The following is a 19,847-nucleotide window of genomic DNA, read 5'->3' as shown; positions in this document are numbered from 1 at the left end:
TTAATTTTATTTGGATATTTTAAAAAATATGTTTGAGAGAATTGATCCAAGTTATAAGAGCAATTTTTTCAAGCCACAATTGCAGCTAATATTAGTCTGATAATATGAACATATAAATAATTTTTATTATCCACTTAATTATTTTTTAAGTAATCAATATTTATGAAACTATATTCTTAGGAAAGTATAGTGATAGTAGATCTTTTTTGGAAAAAAATATAATTTTAAATTTAATTTTAAAGTATGGATCATTCCAATCCATAAACTATGATTATTTTTTTATTTTTTTTATTGAAGTGAATTTTAAATAAATTTAATATCAAATTATGAAATTTCAATCATAATTGCGATTGACTCAAATATAAATCAAAATATATTTAAATTGAAATATATCTCACAAATATCTTGATCTAAATCAAATTCATGATTATTCTATTTATTTTTCAATATTTAAGCAATAAAAAAGAAATAAATAAAAGAGGGTGTATGGTAATTGTGCTAGGCCGCGACACAGAGGAACCAGAACAAAGATAAAGTAGACTAAAGTGAAGCAGCCTATCACAAGCGGATAAAAATCTGAGCTCTCTTCCCCTCCTATAATGGAGGCCTCCTCACAGTTCTCGACCGTTACTTCCCGCCATTTCTCCCCTTCCATCCCCAAATTGCTCCTACACAGCCCCAGATTACCCAAATACTGTTCTTCGTGGACTGGCTCAGCTCGATTCCTGTCCTTTTCCTCTGGGAACTCATTCACTGTGAGTCCCGAGACTCCATATATTGTTGTTGAAGTTGTATTATCGTTTCTTGTTGTCATGTTTCTCAATTTTATGCAGAAAGAGGTATGGGGAGTGATAAATTCAAGGGGTGACGTTAATCTTGGAAGGGAAGTTCGGCCCTGCATTGTGAGAGCAGAAATCTTCGGGCAGCTCACCAGTGGACTGGAAGCCGCTTGGAACAAGCTCAAGGGCGAAGGTTTTTGTTTTTGAATTTTAGTTTTCAAGAAACTTTGATGTCCCATCTTGACTCATAAAAACTGTTGATTACAAAAAGTTTTTTGAGCTTAATGATCATGATATGCTCGATATGCATATTGTCATATTGAAGCGTTCTTAGAGATCTTAATTACATGATATTTTGTACTTTATAGTAAAAGTGTAAAAGTGATTGTAGTCGAGAGTGCGAACATTTCATTGGCTAGAGGCTTAAATACTACCAGAGAAACTAGCGAATAAGACTTGGTAGAGTCAAGATTTGATTCTGTTTTAATGATCATTTGAATGTCAGCACTTTGATGGCCACCTAAAGCTCACTTAATGAAATATTAAGGAATTGGGCTCCAGGAATCTTGAACCTTTGATCTCTCGTCTCTAATACCCTTCTGAAATCGCTGGTCTCAAAAGTTGGAGTTCACAAAAGATGGTATAATCAATAGTTTTTTTATTTAATATAACTCTAGACAAATGAACTAAGTACTTTAAGTCCACGCCTAAGGAAAAACTCCCAAGAAGAAATTATGCCTTTCATAGCGAGTCAATGAAGAACCGTGTGCTATGTTTATGTGTGGAAAAAAAAATCCACTCTTCTATTTCTTCTTGTAATCATGTACATCCACTTGTAAATAATAGAAGCGAAATTCTCCAACTTTAAGTCGCCTTGAAGTATTGAAGTTTCATGGCGGGATTCTCGATTGCAAATCATAGCTACATGCACAATATGACTCACGTCACATGGTGTAATTGATTTTTATAAGTAAAAATTCTGTATGCACATATGATCAAGATTTGATACAGGATAGCTGAAAACTTTGCCCAAAGTAGAAGGTTTGCAACAAGTTAAATAGATATCAAGAGGAGTCTAATGGTTTGTAGCTCTGATGTATGGTGTGATGAGCCAGAGCAGACGATGAAATAGATTCTTTGAGACTGGAGAAAGTAAAGATGTGCCATAAAAGATATGGTTGGAATTAAAAAAAATTAGAGGTAGAAGAAATATGAATGGGTCTCTCTAAGTCTAACAGAAAATCATTCTAAGTATATCCAAAGTAAAATCCAATGGCATGGAATGGAGTAGGCTTTAGGCTGCAAAACCCTCTTGTTCATCCATACCAAAATTGCGGAACAAATTTTGCCTTAAGTTTCTTTTGATCTGTTCTGCACTCATGTTGTGATTGATTTTTCGCATGATCCATCTATGCTTGTTTGCACATTATTGCTGTTCCTTAAGGTTGGAAATGTTAAAAATCAAATTCATGCTATTTATTATCCTTAACTAACTTCTGAGTTGAATTTTTTCCAATTTAGAGGTTTTGACCAAGGAAAATATTGTGGAACCTATGAGAGACATTAGGAGAGCTCTTCTAGAAGCAGATGTAAGCATCTCTATATCCTTTGTTAATTATCATATTGTAATGTCCGCTGTATCTCAGATGTCTTTCAATTTCCTTGGCAGGTTAGCCTTCCTGTTGTTAGGAGATTTGTTCAATCCGTAAGCGACCAAGCTGTTGGTACAGGATTGATTCGAGGAGTAAAACCAGATCAGCAATTGGTTAAGGTATTCTCAATAGTTGGTTTGCCCTATCATGAGAATAAATGTTTCAGCAGTTCTAAACATATCTTTGTAGTTTAGATTTTCTGAAATCTTGGCAACTTTATCTTTCCTAAAACTTCCATGTCTTCATGGTGATTGTATTGTCCTAAAGCATTTTATGTATGCGTACAGGTCATGTTTCACCACTGTTGAATTTCTTTGTGATGTATTGTTGCCTAAAATGTGTTTCATTTTTTTTTCCTGATGAGGATATGGCTTCTGCTCCAGATCAAATTCATTGACATAAAGTATTTGGACCTTTTTTGCTTGCCAAAGTTGGATAATCTACCTTTAGTGCAAGTTGTCTAAGATGTTTGGTACAGTTACAATCATTTCTTAAAATATCAGAATGTGCCTAAATGCAGTATTGAGCTGATTATCAATCATTTATGTGTAATCAACAAAAATATGATTTATTGAACATCATGTGGAAGTTGGAGCTGTTATAACTTGATTTTTGGTTGACGTAGATTGTGAGTGACGAGCTCGTTCAACTAATGGGAGGAGAAGTTTCTGAGCTGGTTTTTTCAAAATCTAAACCAACTGTAATTCTGTTGGCTGGATTGCAAGGTGTTGGAAAAACAACTGTCTGTGCAAAACTAGCTTTATATCTTAAAAAGCAGGTGTAGTTTATAAATTTTTATTTTTGTGCCATAACCTCTCTCAACCTACAAATTGTTTTTCATTATTATGTTCTCCCAAACCTTACTGAGCAAGTATGGCATCACTAACAGGGGAAGAGTTGCATGCTTGTTGCTGGGGATGTTTACAGACCTGCTGCTATCGACCAGTTGGTTATTTTAGGTGAACAGGTACTAACCGGTTATAGCATATTTCTTTGCCAAACAATTTAAGATGTCAATATTGTTATTATGTCATGTTTTTGTTATTAATATATATATTTTATGTTCTTGTTAGCTAGGGAATGTTATGCAAAAGGTCTACAATTTACAATAATGAAGAAATAATGACGATCATAAAATGCCATAAATTCTAGATCTAATAGGCATAAACATAGAATTATAATTTGAGTTTATGGTCGTTATATCGAAATTTTATGATGTGAGTTACTAGTTGCATATCCATTCATCTATATATACCCCATAGGTTATTTTAAGCAAAACACACCATCAAAATTATAGTGTGATTCTAGTGTCAAGTTAGACAATCTAGACAAACAAAAGAATCAGCTATAGGAGGCTTTCTTATGAAGAATATCGTCAAACACGTCTAGGAATCATTCTCTATTTGGTAAGTGGGTTTATATATATCATATGAATTTTCGCATACTTGTTTTATAAGTTGGATTTGTTCTAAAATATATTTTATGCCTTAAATCGATTGAGTATGCTCTCATGGATTTAAAATTGTGCACATTCTGATTTTCTAAAATAAGAACATGATTATGAGCACTGTTAATAATCAAACTCTAAGTAGAAATGAATTTTCCAAATTATGTCATGTTGTGGCCCGCTGGTCAGACCCCAATACGGTGGGATTATAACCGCTGGTCTGACCCTGATAGGGTGGGAAACCGTTGTTACGAGGTTTTTAGACCTTTTATTCGGTCGGTGAACTGATGTTATGGCCCTGATGTTGTGGATTATAACCGATAATATGGTCTCACCCTTTAGAGGAGTAACATACAGGGGACCAATGATCATAAGGAAATTATGAATTGCGTTAAGTTATGGTCCTGATGCAGTGAGATTATAACCAATAACATGGTATCACCACTTAAATTTGTAATATAAATGGGACTGATATCAGTATCTATGAGGAAATTAGCAGATTTTCAGTGCTCATTTCTATTCATTCTATTTCTGAATTATTATGAAAGAAATTAGCTTAGTTATATGTTTAAGTTCTGGTATGTTTTTATTGTGAAGTTATGTATACATATATAATTCTTATCTTGTTTTATTTACTGCTACTTGAGAATGTTATTTTTATAAAAATCGGGAATTATTCCACTCTCGCTTGATTGCTGAGTGATGAGTGATGATCATATTACTCATCCTTTCAAGAAAATAAGAGCAAGAATGATGTCGAGGACCATGAACAAACAAAGTTTTGGAGATAGTAGAATTATGCGAAGATGACTTGAGGATTTTTGTACCATGTATTTGGCTTATTTTCATAGCATATATTTTTTTAATGTTCTGCTGCTATTTAAAGTTATGAGTTGTAAATATCTGATTTGGATTTTATAGTAAAATAGACTTTTTTTTTGAATTTTTGTGCCTCGGAGGCTCAAACATTTAGAAAAGTTTAACCATGACTTTTGAGGATGTTGCCGTGTCACCTGCTCCGGGCGCGGGGCGTGACATTGTTTATTCATGTTGTGTCTATATGTTGCATTCTCAAGCATGCTTTTCCATCATAGATGTTGTGTTTCTTGAGTGTTTAATGCAATAAGTTGTGGTACCGTATGTGAGATCATGGTGGGCAGGGAGTCCTCGGAATTCATTTCAAATATTTTCCAAGGTCCTTCTAAATGAATTATTATTTAAAAAATAGATTCAAGTTGTGCTAAATGCTGAATAGCATTGCAACCAATTTTAAATACTACATGCTATTTCACATATACATTTGTCAACTTATATTTATTTTCACATACTTTCCTTAATAAAATCATTCACTTAAAAGTTTTGAACAGGTTGGGGTACCTGTTTATGCAGCAGGAACTGATATCAAACCTGCAGAAATAGCTAGGCTAGGCTTGCAAGAGGCCAGGAAAAAGAACGTAGATGTGATCATAATGGATACTGCTGGAAGACTTCAGGTGAATTAGTTGAGGAGTGACTTGAAAATATCTTTACATGCAATGTCTTCAGAGTAAATCAATCTGTAAGTTAATTTCAATTCTCTTCAGATTGACAAAACTATGATGGATGAACTAAAAGAAGTTAAAAGGGTACTGAATCCCACTGAAGTTCTGCTTGTTGTGGATGCAATGACTGGCCAAGAAGCTGCAGGTATAAATGCTTGTTAATGAGTCAAATCATCCTCGACAAGATTTAAGGTTTAATGAGAAATACACCGAACTCTGTCATTGAAAAGAACATAAAACTAATCACCGTGCCTTATTATTTGTTTGGCATAAATATTTGTTGAGGGACTATTTATGCCACGCGCAGAAAAGTCAATAGCAGTAATATTGCTAACGCCATCTCCTAACTGTCTTTTACCGCCTTTATTGCGGTCACATACATGTGTCATCATCTAAGTTTATCGACTGAATTAGATCTGAGATAGTATGCTATCCTCATGTCATCTGCCTAGATATTCAGAATCATTTTGTAAAACTTATTTAGGCAATTGAATGCTGATCTTGTTGGGAACATGAATTTTTTGTTTAATCTTTAACTGAAGTTGACCTTTGATCATATTTTAGCCTTAGTGACGACATTCAATGTTGAAATTGGAATTACTGGTGCCATTTTAACAAAGTTAGACGGAGATTCTAGAGGTGGAGCTGCCTTAAGTGTGAAAGAGGTTAGCATCTGTATATCAATGAATTTGATTGCTTATATTTTCATTTTCAATAATTGGAAGGACACGGTGCTTGAAAAGCAAGGCCAGGTTGACTTTTTAAGCAATGTTACTTGCATCTTTTTATTTTTTCCTCCCATCCAGTATGAGACCCTTTACATTGTATTATGAATTTTGGTTAATGTGACAAAATTGGTTGTGATTTAATAGAATGAGACGTTGTGGAGTTACCTCTATTAATCACATGGATAACAAGAGGGAAGTAGAATGATATATTAATAGTAAGCAATTATGTATTTGAACCACTAACTCAAGTTTTTGACTTGTTAATTCTTCTACTGCTGCTGAAGTGATATCAGTGATGCCAACACTATTTCTTATCAATTGGTATCTGTAGATACATTATATTTAGTTCAACTCTTAACATTGTTGATTACTAGAAAATTCTTGTTGGTTTAAAGTTATAAATTTAAATAAGCAATTCGAGTATTCGACCATGACACAGGTATCTGGGAAGCCAATCAAACTTGTAGGAAGAGGTGAGCGTATGGAAGACCTTGAACCTTTCTATCCAGATCGTATGGCTGGACGTATCTTGGGGATGGGTGATGTTTTATCGTTTGTGGAGAAAGCCCAAGAAGTTGTGAGCACCAATTAGTTTAATTTCAGTGTTTTTGATAGTGTATTTCGTTGTTTTAAGAACCTATTACTTGGTTTCCTATTTTTTTGACAAAGCTATTTGATGTGATCCTTGAATATACTGAGTAGATGCGCCAAGAAGACGCTGAAGATCTTCAGAAAAAGATCATGAGTGCGCAATTTGATTTCAATGACTTCTTGAAGCAAACTCGTGCCGTTGCGCGTATGGGATCAATGTCTCGTGTTATTGGTATGATTCCTGGCATGGGGAAGGTATGAAACCCGGCGTTTATTTGGCTGTCTCTGCACACCTATCTATATATCTATATTCCTATAAAAGTGTGGATCATTAGCTTTGTTTTCCAATTGTGAAAAGATAAAAATGATGTTCTTATCAATACAAATCCAAAAACTCAATTAGGATATATATGTAAAATTCAAATTGTTTCAAGGGCAAAAATGATATGTAAAAATTTTATTTATTCAACCTATTATATAATTAATAGTTAAGAATTATCACTACAATATATATTAATTGTAGTAATTTATATCACTCCAAGAATAAAATGTAACTCTTATGTTAATTTTATCAAATAATCCATCTTTATACTACTTTTAAATTTTTTATCCTTTTAATTTTCTCTCTATTTATTTTTTTATAATTTTAGTGCAATTTTCTAATATATTTTTAGTATAATTTCTAATTAAGTAATAAATTATGATATCACAAGAAGATATATGAAAAAAATTATGTATATATGCAATAGTAAAATAATATGATAAGTATATAATAATATGATAATATGAAGTTTAATACTAACATATTTTATGTTTTTTTTTTTAAACTAAGAATTGAAAATAAAGAGTTTAATAAATTATTTAGGAGAATTTATATCAACAATTATAAATGTGAATATATTAATAATATCATAAAATATGAATCTCTTAGAAGAATTTAGGGAGTTTGGTTATAATAAGAAATTTAAAGATTTTAATAGTGCTTTTTTAAAAAAATTATATATAATACAAATTTATAAATTCAATATACAAAATTTGGTAATTTTTAAAACATCCATTACGATTGTTTAAGATTTAGATATCAAGGGTCTTAAGGTAAACCCGACCTTGGTTCTTAAGAACACTAGAACCAAAATCAGAACTAATTTTTTTTTTTTCCGTTTTGATTCAGTTCCAAACTCAACTCTCATAATATATAAATTTCAAGACATATATTTAAACAATTAGTTTCACTTCCTCAAATGTTGTATAACAATTTTATTTGATATTAAAAAATAGATCATACTAGCACTTTTTTTTAAAAAAAAATTATATATTAATCAAATTTATAAATTCAATACAAAAAATTGGTAGTATGAGATCTTTTGATTTATAATTTTCAATTTGTATATAATTTTTTTTAATTATTTATGAAATAATAAGAAAATAAAAAATTTAACACTCAAGCAAGTGACATAAATATAACATATAATTTAATTATGCTACAACTCTAAAACTTAAAAAGCAAATGATTTCAAATGTTTAATACTACGATCAATTTGATATTAAAAAATGGATCATCGAAAACAAATAGTTTGAAATGTCCAATGTATATACGTAAATAAGAACTAAGCACACTCAAATACATAAAAAATATAACAATGATTAGTATCTGAAGACTTGAAGAAAAATATAAATTATATATTTTTTTAATAATTATTTATTAATTAATGTATATAAAAATTATTTGATTGTAAAAAAAATTATATATTCATATATATTTTTTCTTTCAAGGGAGATAATGATTATTCATATGAAAATTTATAATATAATACATATATAATTTTGATTTTGATTTTAAAAGATAGTAAAAATTCAAAAAATATATGAAATCTGAAAAAAAAAAAATTTATCTGTAACAAATGTTTATGTTATAGGCATGATTATTTTATTAAATTGTATAACTAAAAAATTACTTGCATTTGATCGTCAAAATCAATCATCAATCAAAACCCTAAATATATAATGCATGAAAAGAGATATTAATACCAATAGTTTAAAATTTGTGTTTAATAATTATTGTATGAGTTTATTTGATATTTATCATAAAATCCTATCTAAATGTGTATTTCATCACATATGTTGATTTATTTATTATTTTAAATTTGTATTTAATAAGAAACTAATAGTCATCGATGTTAGTCTACAAAAGATAGAATCTGGTATAAAATTAATTATCCGTGATATATAATTTTAAAAACAAAAGGTAAAAAAATTTCGTGTTAATATTATTTAAATTAAATGTTATGGGTTATATTTTACTATCAATATTATTATTTCATTAGTTTTGATTGTTTTGATGAGTTAGTGACGATGATTTTAAATAGATAATTATTTGTTCTTAGTGTGCTTTACTTATGTAAATTATGATTTATGCATTGATAAAATTCATAATTTGTTTGATTTTTAGGTTATTCTGTCTTATACATTGTATTTGGATGTATATATTTATTTTTTAAAATTTTTTTAAATTCATTTCGTTCTATATATTATGTTCATTATCATTTATTATATAACATAAATCAACTGCTTGAATTTTAATTTGGGAAACAAATTTAAAAGTAAGTTATATAAGTTCTTAAGTAATTTATTCATTTATTCATCTAATATGACTAGAGATTAAGTTCAGATAAATAACAAAATGATTGAAATTGTTTTTTTATAAAATTAAATTTTTTAATTTTTATTATATAATTGATATTTATTGTCACGCTAGTTTTCTTAAAACTGGATTTGCCTTGCCAAATAGTATTGTGAAACTTTAAAATGTATCGTTACATGCATCTTATATAAGGTGGAGTTAATTCTCTATGCTAATTTTTTAATTGTGCTATCAGAATAGCTACTACTCATTTCTGCTAAAAGGAATTTATTCAAAGTTCCTCTAGTCACTCTATGTTTATACTCCGTATATAGCTATTACTAACTAACTTAATCCTGGTAGAAGGGTGGCTAGCTTTATATATTGGAATTTTAAAATAAGGTTTGCCTGCTGGCAAGGCAAGAGTTAAATTTTCCATCCAATTCATTAAGATGATAAACATTTATATTATTGTTTTGGAGGCCTTTCATCACCATGACAGAATTTTTGGATATTCAAATAGGTTACTCCTGCACAAGTTCGAGACGCAGAAAAGAGCTTGATAGTAATGGAGTCAATGATCGAAGCAATGACCCCAGGTTATTTATTTATATTTGTTTTGGCCTAAAAAAAATCTGCACGTGCATCTTTGTTTCCCACTTTTTGTTCTCATACTCTACTTGTTCTCTTTTAGTTTTTCACTATATCCCTTGTATCTTTTGACATGATAGAGGTGTACAAAAGGATCAAGTGAAATATCTTGTATTCTTGTTACTTATTGGTCCTCTTCTAAATTTTCATTCAAGATTTTGCTAGGCTGCCGAGTAAATGTGGACTCCGTGGTTAATTCGTCAATACTCTGACAACGTAAAGTTTCCAGTAGTTATTAATTCTGCGAAATCAATTTGGTCTGTTCATTTGATATCATATTGGTCTGTTAATTTGATTTCATGTTTAAATATGAGGGAATTGAATGTGCAAATGTTTTTATCAAGCGAGGAAGTAATGGTCAACATTGAAGTTTGAGTTTCTATTAAATATTGGCTCTAACCTTCGGATGACTCGTATGCTCTAATGATTCTTACGCAGAGGAGAGGGGAAAACCAGAATTGTTAGCAGAATCACCCGTCAGGAGGAAACGAGTTGCTCAAGATTCTGGGAAAACTGAGCAACAGGTATCAGTAGATGGCCAGTATGCAGATAACCCCGTCTCTCTCTTAAGAACTGGGTTTTTTGACAGTATAACTGACATTTTGATTTCACACTAGGTGAGTCAACTTGTTGCTCAACTTTTTCAAATGCGTGTACGTATGAAGAACTTGATGGGCGTAATGGAAGGTGGATCACTTCCTGCATTGAGCAATCTTGAGGAGGCACTAAAAGCTGAGCAAAAGGTGCTCTTGTGTATGTTATTTTCTAAATTCAAGAGTCATAAGTTTGTAAAAGTACTTGTGTGAAATTATTGGTGGATCCATTCTTTCAATAAAATTTGGGGGCGAAATTTGCCAACTTTATAAAATTTCAAAAAGAACTCATCTAGCTAGCCATCTGACTCCCCTCAGCTCCCATTAGGTCCGACCTGGTAAAACCTGCGGTGTGCAATCAATTATGCATTTGTTAGTACATTTATTCATGTAAAAATATCTTCCCGTCTTTCATTATTTACGAGGCCTGCTTCTGAAATTAAGACGGCTCAAAGTTACACTTACGCACTTGCCTTTAAGAATACATTTATCATCTGACAATTACGCATGTTTAGGCTCCCCCTGGTACTGCAAGGAGAAAACGAAAATCGGAATCAAGAAGACAGTTTGTAGACTCATCTTCAGCTTCGAGTCCTCGCGGTTTTGGGGCCAAAAATTGAGTAACTGGTGGCTTCTATTCTCTATGGTTATACAGTGTGTCCCGGTGCCATCCATACGATTTTCTGGAGTCGCACTCGTTTCGGTGCAGAAGGCAATGCATTATTTTACCTAAAGTTGACATTCAGTTCATGTGAAATGAATATTTAGTACTTGATCTGTCACATTCCAGTTCTCAGCGATTGATCTATTTATTCTCGGCGAGGAATTCAAAATTTTTTATGTATTGAAAATTAAAGCCAGCTCTCTTCCTCAGGCCTCCTAACCGACCATTGATCATAGTAATTTCATATATANAAATAAATATTTATAATCAATATGTAATTAAAATAATGCAGGAAATTAAAATTCATAAATCAATAAATCTATTAAGATTGAAAGTCCTCGATCGAGTTTCTGATTACATTCAAATTTAGATAGATTGTATGCAGAGAACACCACTAATGTTAAAAGGAATGGGCGGTTTAATTGGTCATATATGTACGTGTATATATATATATATATATATATGTATATGTATATATATATATATATATATATATATATATGTATATGTATATATATATATATATATATATATATATATATATGTATATGTATATATATATATATATATATATATATATATGTATGTATGTATGTATATATATATATATGTATGTATGTATTACAATTATTTTTAAAACACAAACATTGGAATCAAAATACAATCATCAATCTTTCCAAGACTTGTATCATATGTATGTATGTATATATATATATATATATATATATATATATATATGTATGTATGTATGTATGTATATATATATATATGTATGTATGTATTACAATTATTTTTAAAACACAAACATTGGAATCAAAATACAATCATCAATCTTTCCAAGACTTGAGATACAACTTAAATTCAAGAAAGATATTCAATGTTTTGGAAGTGAGATTGGCAGTGGGAACAAAGATAAAAGATTATGTGTAAGAGCCGATTTTTTTTAGCCTGCAAATAAATAACTAGAAGGAAATTTGTGAGATTGGATTATTGTATTAAATAAGATATGCATATGGGAGAAGAATTAATTGTTGGAAATCTTTGTACCAAGTCAAGAATGTTTACATTAAGGCAATCATATTTTCAAATTTAGTAAGAAATAAATGTAGATTGAGAATACAATGTTGAATTAAAAAGGAATGAGTCATGCATGGACATGCATAGTTTCGAAAATTGGGAGGAAATTTAGAAGGATTAGGCATGATAATTTCGAAATGGTACTAGAGAATATGCTTAGATATGGTGCTGCATGGATGCATGGAAAAGTGGAAGAAAAACATCAAACTTGTACACAAAATCCTTGACTTAGATACCAAATTTTCGAGAATAATGGAGGGCAAGGAATTAAGGAATAAATCTCACAAAATATGTAGCAAAATAAACTCATCATGGAATGGTTTTTTAGCAAAAAAATCGTGTGATCTTGTGTGCCAAAGGTAGGATTTTAGATGCCATGTTCAGCTCCATTCCCCTTACCTATAAATATCACACCATACCTAGCCATTCCTCACACCTAGATTTCGAAATTCCCCTTGCTGAAAGCCACGAAATTCAGCAGCTTCTCCATAGCCAAACGCTGCACAAAAATCGTCCTAAAGTCGTCCAAGAAGTTAAGCCGAGGTGTTGCCCGATCGAAGGACAAGAGGTGATCCAAGTCTAGCATCGTGCACTCCACGTTTTTAGCAATTAATATACAGTAAGTGGGCTTGTTTTTAAAATTCAAAGTTCGGTTTTATGCATATGAAATTTTCGGTTTTCGGTTTTAAAAATTCGATCGAGCTCCGTCTCCCGTCTATACGTTTTTATGAAATTTTGGTACGTCTATGTGTGACACAGTGAGGATTCCCTGAAAATGGGTGGAATTCCAACATATGGCCCTTCACGGTGGGATAGAACCGTTTTATGGCTTCGCCCCCTTAGAGGATTAAAACTTAGGGACTGACGTCAGTAAACCGTTAAAGGTGAAAAATCGCAATGTTATTATGCTATGGATATGATGTTACGAATATGAAAAGCATGCTGTATTTATTGTTGTTTTCGAAAATGATGGAAAATTTTATGTTGTGTTCAAAACGCCCCCATTTACTGAGTATTTCCCAAAATATCATCCCCCTTACTCTCCCCTCTCAGATAAGTCCGAAGAACATGTTGAGGATGAAGAGTCTGAACAAATTTGGGGCTCGTGATTCGCAAGAGTAGTAATAGACTTTATTTCGAATTTTATGATTTAATGAATTGTAATACGCTTCCGCATAAATTACTATTTCGTTTGAATTTCGGTATTGTAAAGACAATGTTTATTTCATTGAAATTATGAATTATAAACTGGTTTTGGTTTATACTGTGCTACAAATGCTTGTTGTTTCGATTGTGTGATTGTTAAACAACGCCGGTGTCAATCCCGAGTTTCGGGGCGTGACATTTAAGTGGTATCAGAGCCGCCAGGTTCATAATCCGGTTGAGGACGAAAAATTTTCGGAAAAATTTTCAGTGAGATTTCAAGAATTGGCTAATGCTCTCTCCTCCGAAACGGCCCAACGAGCGATTTTCACGCTTTGTTGTGAGGTAGGGTCCGAAATCGCGAAATTCCTTCGTTTAGGCCTCCGAAACATCGTTTTTTCCGTTTTAGGAAATATTCGTAGACCCTATAACTTTGCGTAGAAAATTCCGAATTCGATTCCGTCGATTGTTCTGGAATCCTCTCAACATATGCTTCAAACCCATGTGTCTATCTCAAAACTTTCCATTTTTGGAAAAAAATAAAATATTTATATATTTTCGAAAATTACATGTATATTGCATATTGTCCCTCGTGCTATATTGTCTCTTTCTGATTCTGAGCATTTCCCTTTTTGATTTCAGGAAATGGCTCCATCTACTCCCATGCGACCCCGCACCCGTGCCCAAGCTGCCATTCGTATGAAGGAGCTTGCCCTTCACTTTCAGTCCCGTCAGATTCAGCGACTTAGGGCCCGACTGACTGAGAGGAAAAGGGAGATCGAGACCTTAGCCGCTGAGAAAGAGGAGATCCATGTCCGCCTTACCCAGTCGATCTATCAGGGTGAGCTAGTTAGGAGTGATAACATGGACCTCAGAGATGTCAAAGAACAGTGCAAGTATCAACATGGAAAGTTACGAGAGGATGTGGAGCGTTATCGCAAGGAGTTGGAGGAAGAGAAGCAGCAGAATGCCAAAGGTAAGAGGAGACTGGAAAATTCAGGTGATGCCATGAATAGCCTTGCCTATGTGAACCAACGTCTGGTCCAGCAAGTTGAAGCTCTAAAGGACCAAATCAAGCTGAAGAAACAGTACCATCTGCAGTATCAGGAGCAGTGGAATGACGAGATGGACGTGGCTGATGCGGAGAGACAGGAACTTAAGGCACAGGTGGCCCAGCTAACGGAAGAGAATGCCCAGCTCACCCATATGGTGGAGATACTGCAAGAGGAAGAGCCCGAGGAGGAACCGGAAGAGGAAGGACCGATAGAGATAGATGAGCCTATAGCTGCCGTAGGAGATGGAGAGATAGAGGACTAGAGTACCTTGATGACCTTTCCTTAGTACTAAGAGTTTATATTTCCATTGTTGCTATTTTATTTCAGTCCGTACGATTTGTTCCCATTCAGTATTGTTTGTTGCATTCAGTTGTTCCGTATTCAAAAATTAATAAAAGTTATGTTTATTTATTAACCTCAGTTGTTCTAGCATAACTTATTTATTCCATCATGTCGCTATGCACAACAAATTCTTAAAAACGTTTAATTGTAGGAAATGACCGGTAGACCTCCAAGGCAAAATTGCAACCCCCGTTATGCAAACAACAACAATGCCAACGAAGAGGACAATGTACCACCACCTGGGTTCAGTCTTAACCAGGCCGACCTGATGGCCATAGCCACGATCGTGGCCATGACACTGCAAGGGTTAGTGAACCCGAACGCCAATCAACCACCACCGCCTCCACCTCAGCACGGAGTCAAGTTCCATTATGAATCACTGCGCAAGAACAGGTGTCCAACTTTCAGTGGCGCTGCCGACCCTGAAGTTAGCCAGAGTTGGCTGAAAAGTGTGGAGACTCAACTACGACTGTTGGAAATCCCCGAGGCACTGAAAGTGGACGTAGTTGTACTTTTCCTGGAGGATAGAGCAGGAAAGTGGTGGGAAGCAATCTCACCAGCCATGACAGCTGCAGGACCAATCACTTGGCAGCATGTTCGACAAGCTTTTCTGAAACAGTATTATCTAGCCGAGGTCAGACTGCAAAAACTGAGTGAGTTTGAAAATTTCAATCAAGCTCCAGACATGTCAGTTGTGAAACACACCTCCCAGTTCAATGCCCTAGGATCTTATGCTCCGGCAATTATGGCGGATGAAGTTTTGAAATTGCACCGCTTTAAGAAGGGGTTGAACAGCAGGACCCAATCAGCCCTAGCAGTCTACCAACCTGCCAACTTTTCAGACTTGATGGGCGCAGCTATCCGAGCTGAAGCTGATATACAGCGTAGGGAGAAGGACTTTAAAAACAAAAGGCCTATGAACAGTCAGTCCTCGCATAACAGCCAGACTTTTAAGAAGCCTAACCAGTCCAGTGGACCATCTAAAGGGCCTTCGCCTGCCACTAACTACCAAGCTATTAAGCCTTGCCCAACTTGCCATTTACGACACCTGGGAGAATGTCGTAGGACGAGCGGTGTCTGCTTTGGATGCCGGAAACCAGGACACCGTATGGCAGAATGTCCAGACGCCACCAACAGGACAAGTGGACCGGGTAAAGGAGACGGATCAAACTCAGTGGTGAATGCCAATAAACCATGGGAGAACAAACCGAATGCCAGGGTGTTTGCCATGACGCAAGAGGAGGCAGACGATGCGAACGATGTCGTGTCAGGTACCATATTTATTCAGCAAGTGCCTGCTTATGTGTTATTTGACTGTGGTGCTACACATTCTTTTATGTCTAAGAGATTTGCTAAGAAGTTAGGATGTAAGCCTAGAAACTAAATGAGCCCTTTCGAATAGCCACACCTACAAGTAGGGCCATTGAAACTGACGAAATCTATAGGGATTGTATAATCAGTATCGGTGAGCAGACTTTTAGTGCCGACCTGATACAGTTGATCATGGTCGATTTTCACATCATCTTTGGGATGGATTGGTTAGCGAGAAACAGTGGAATAGTAGATTGTAAAGGAAAGAGAGTCAAACTCCGGACCCCAGATCAGGAGGAAGTCGTCTTTCATGGTAAATCCAAGGAGCGGAAGTCACTGCTTTTTGCCTCTCAAGCTTGGAGAGCCATGAAATCCGGAGAAGACATCTACCTGGCAATGGTCAGCGAAATAAAAGAGGAAATTGAGCGGAAACTGGAGGACATCCCGACAGTGAGAGAGTTCCCAGATATTTTTCCAGAAGAACGCTCTGGGACGGTCCCGGACCGTGAAATTGAGTTCGAAATCAACTTGGTCCCTGGTGCTGCACCAATCTCTAAAGCACCTTACAGAATGGCACCAGCCGAACTCAAGGAGCTGAAAGAACAACTCCAAAAATTGCTAGATAAAAGGCAAATTCGACAGAGTGTGTCCCTGTGGGGAGCTCCGGTACTCTTCGTGAAGAAGAAAGACGGGAGTATGAGATTGTGCATCGATTACAGAGAATTGAACAAGATCACAATCAAGAACATGTACCCTCTGCCTCGGATAGACGATCTGTTTGACCAGCTTAAGGGAGCCGCCGTCTTTTCTAAACTGGATCTGAGGACATGTTACCACCAGTTGAAGGTCAGGGCTGAAGATATCCCCAAAACCGCCTTCCGAACCAGATATGGACATTATGAATTCACAGTGATGCCTTTTGGTCTGACCAACGCACCGGCAGCATTTATGGACATGATGAACAGAGTATTCAAGCCATTCCTGGATCAGTTCATAGTGGTATTTATCGACGATATCCTCATCTATTCTCCTGACGAGACGAGCCACGAAGAGCACCTTCACCTTGCTCTGCAAACGTCAAGAGAGAATAAGCTCTATGCTAAGTTCAGCAAGTGTGGATTCTGGCTAAGTAGTGTGTCATTTCTAGGACACATGATCTCGAGAGAAGGAGTGTCATTGGATCCAAGGAAGGTGGAGGCAATTACTGAGTGGCCAAGACCGAAGAACGCCACCGATATCAGAAGCTTTCTTGGATTGGCAGGTTACTACCGGAAGTTTGTCGAAGGGTTCTCCTCCATAGCCGTACCACTGACGAAACTCACACAGAAGAATTCTAAATTAATCTGGAATGAAAGTTGTGAGAAGAGTTTCCAGATATTAAAAGAGAAACTCGCATCCATGCCAGTATTGATCCTGCCCGCGGAAAATAAAGATTTCACTATCTACAGTGACGCATCTAAGGAAGGTCTAGGGTGCGTACTCATGCAAGAAACGAGAGTGATCGCCTACGCATCAAGGCAATTGAAACCGCACGAGCAGAACTACCCTACGCACGATCTGGAACTAGCAGCGGTTGTCTTCGCCTTAAAGATTTGGAGGCACTACCTCTATGGTGCTAAATGTAAAATCTTCACAGACCATCAGAGCCTCAAGTACTTGTTCACCCAAAAGGAGCTGAATATGAGGTAAAGGCGATGGATCGAACGTCTGAAGGATTATGACCTGACCATAAGCTACCATCCGGGTAAAGCAAACAAAGTAGATGATGCGCTAAGTCGGAAGGGCCCAGGCAAGATAACTCTAGCTTCCCTCTCGGCCCAGCCATGTCTGCAAGAGACCGTCAAGTTAAACCAAGATAGAGACCCGGTACTGCTTAAACTTAAGGATCAAGTCAGAGAAGGGAAGTCTCAGGATCATCGAATTGATGACAAGGGAATCTTGTGGATGAAAGGAAGACTGTGTGTGCCTGACAGTGATAACCTTCGCCAAGAGATAATGGCAGAGGCGCACAAGTCGAAATTCTCGGTCCACCCAGGCAGTACAAAAATGTACAGGGACCTCAAGAATAATTTCTGGTGGAATGGCATAAAAAGAGATGTGGCTGAATTCGTCTCCAGATGTCAGGTTTGCCAGCAGGTCAAAGCCGAACACCAGCGACCTGGAGGATTACTGCAACCTCTGGAAATCCTCGAGTGGAAATGGGAGCATATTTCCATGGACTTTGTGGTAGGATTGCCAAAGTCTAGGCAAAGCCACGACGGTATATGGGTTATCGTCGATAGACTCACGAAGACTGCACACTTCCTACCCGTCCGCATGAATTACAATCTCGACAAGTTGGCTTCACTGTACATGGATAATATTGTGAGACTGCATGGAGTGCCAGTAAGCATCCTATCTGATAGAGATCCGAGGTTCGTCTCGCGTTTTTGGAAGAGCTTTCAAGAGGCCATGGGGACGAAAGTGACCTTAAGTACGGCCTACCATCCGCAGACCGATGGGCAAACTGAGAGAACCATACAGACCTTAGAAGATATGCTGAGAGCATGCGCCCTTGAATTCAGTAGCAACTGGAGCACCCATCTACCCTTAATTGAGTTCGCTTACAACAACAGCTATCACAACAGCATCGGAATGGCTCCATACGAAGCCCTTTATGGAAGGAAATGTCGGTCACCACTTTACTGGGATGAAGTGGGAGAGAAAGCCATGGTGGGACCCGAGCTAGTATAGATGACAGTGGAAAAGGTTAAAATTGTCCGAGAAAAGCTCAAGGCAACTCAAGACCAACAGAAGAGATGGGCAGATCTTAAAAGAAGACCGGTAGAATTCAACGTGGGCGAAAAGGCTTATGTGAAAGTATCGCCTATGAGAGGAGTTGTCCGATTCAGTAAAGCCGGGAAACTGAACCCTCGATATGTGGGACCCGTTGAAATCTTGGAAAAAATGGGCACGCTAGCATGCAGGCTGGCACTGCCACCAAACATGTCAAGAATCCACAACGTGTTTCACGTATCCCAACTGAGGAGGTACATTCCAGACCCAAGTCACGTTCTGGAAGTCGAACCACTCATAATTGAAGGTAACTTGGGAGAAGAACTGAAGTACGAAGAAGTTCCTATTAGAATTGTGGACACCAAGGAACAAGTTCTTGGACGACGTATCGTTCCCTACGTCAAGATACAGTGGTCCAACAACACAGAGCGAGAAGCAACTTGGGAAGTCGAAGAGAAAATGCGAAAGGATTGTCCCTACCTATTTGGAGACCAAGCCAACTCCAGTTTCGAGGACGAAACTTCTCATAAGGAGGGAGGGATGTAAGAGCCGATTTTTTTTAGCCTGCAAATAAATAACTACAAGGAAATTTGTGAGATTGGATTATTGTGTTAAATAAGATATGCATATGGGAGAAGAATTAATTGTTGGAAATCTTTGTACCAAGTCAAGAATGTTTACATTAAGGCAATCATATTTTCAAATTTAGTAAGAAATAAATGTAGATTGAGAATACAATGTTGAATTAAAAAGGAATGAGTCATGCATGGACATGCATAGTTTCGAAAATTGGGAGGAAATTTAGAAGGATTAGGCATGATAATTTCGAAATGGTACTAGAGAATATGCTTAGAGATGGTGCTGCATGAATGCATGGA

General features: G+C 35.7%; 3 protein-coding genes across 3 annotated transcripts; all 3 read left to right on the top strand.

Moving 5' to 3' along the window:
- The first annotated feature begins 551 nt into the window (after nt 1-551).
- On the top strand, nt 552-11,442 carry LOC140959525 (signal recognition particle subunit SRP54, chloroplastic). The gene is made up of 15 exons (XM_073417400.1): nt 552-755; nt 834-972; nt 2,301-2,368; nt 2,449-2,550; nt 3,057-3,209; nt 3,321-3,398; nt 5,246-5,371; nt 5,462-5,564; nt 5,984-6,084; nt 6,587-6,724; nt 6,850-6,993; nt 9,882-9,957; nt 10,448-10,533; nt 10,627-10,752; nt 11,118-11,442. The coding sequence occupies exons 1-15, from the start codon at nt 600-602 to the stop codon at nt 11,220-11,222; spliced, it is 1,701 nt and encodes a 566-aa protein (XP_073273501.1). The 5' UTR covers nt 552-599; the 3' UTR covers nt 11,223-11,442.
- Nucleotides 11,443-15,037: 3,595 nt separating this feature from the next.
- Nucleotides 15,038-16,267, top strand: LOC140959380 (uncharacterized). The gene has a single exon (XM_073417229.1). The coding sequence runs from the start codon at nt 15,038-15,040 to the stop codon at nt 16,265-16,267; it is 1,230 nt and encodes a 409-aa protein (XP_073273330.1).
- A 2,660-nt stretch (nt 16,268-18,927) lies between these two features.
- LOC140959378 (uncharacterized) lies at nt 18,928-19,515 on the top strand. The gene has a single exon (XM_073417228.1). It carries the CDS (start codon nt 18,928-18,930, stop codon nt 19,513-19,515), a length of 588 nt encoding a protein of 195 aa, XP_073273329.1.
- Nucleotides 19,516-19,847: the final 332 nt, after the last annotated feature.

The sequence above is a fragment of the Primulina huaijiensis genome, chromosome 15 (genome assembly GCF_012295235.1).
Source record: "Primulina huaijiensis isolate GDHJ02 chromosome 15, ASM1229523v2, whole genome shotgun sequence".
Classification (NCBI taxonomy): domain Eukaryota; kingdom Viridiplantae; phylum Streptophyta; class Magnoliopsida; order Lamiales; family Gesneriaceae; genus Primulina; species Primulina huaijiensis.
Note: the sequence above shows the minus strand (reverse complement) of the source record. Positions and strands in the feature narration are given on the sequence as shown.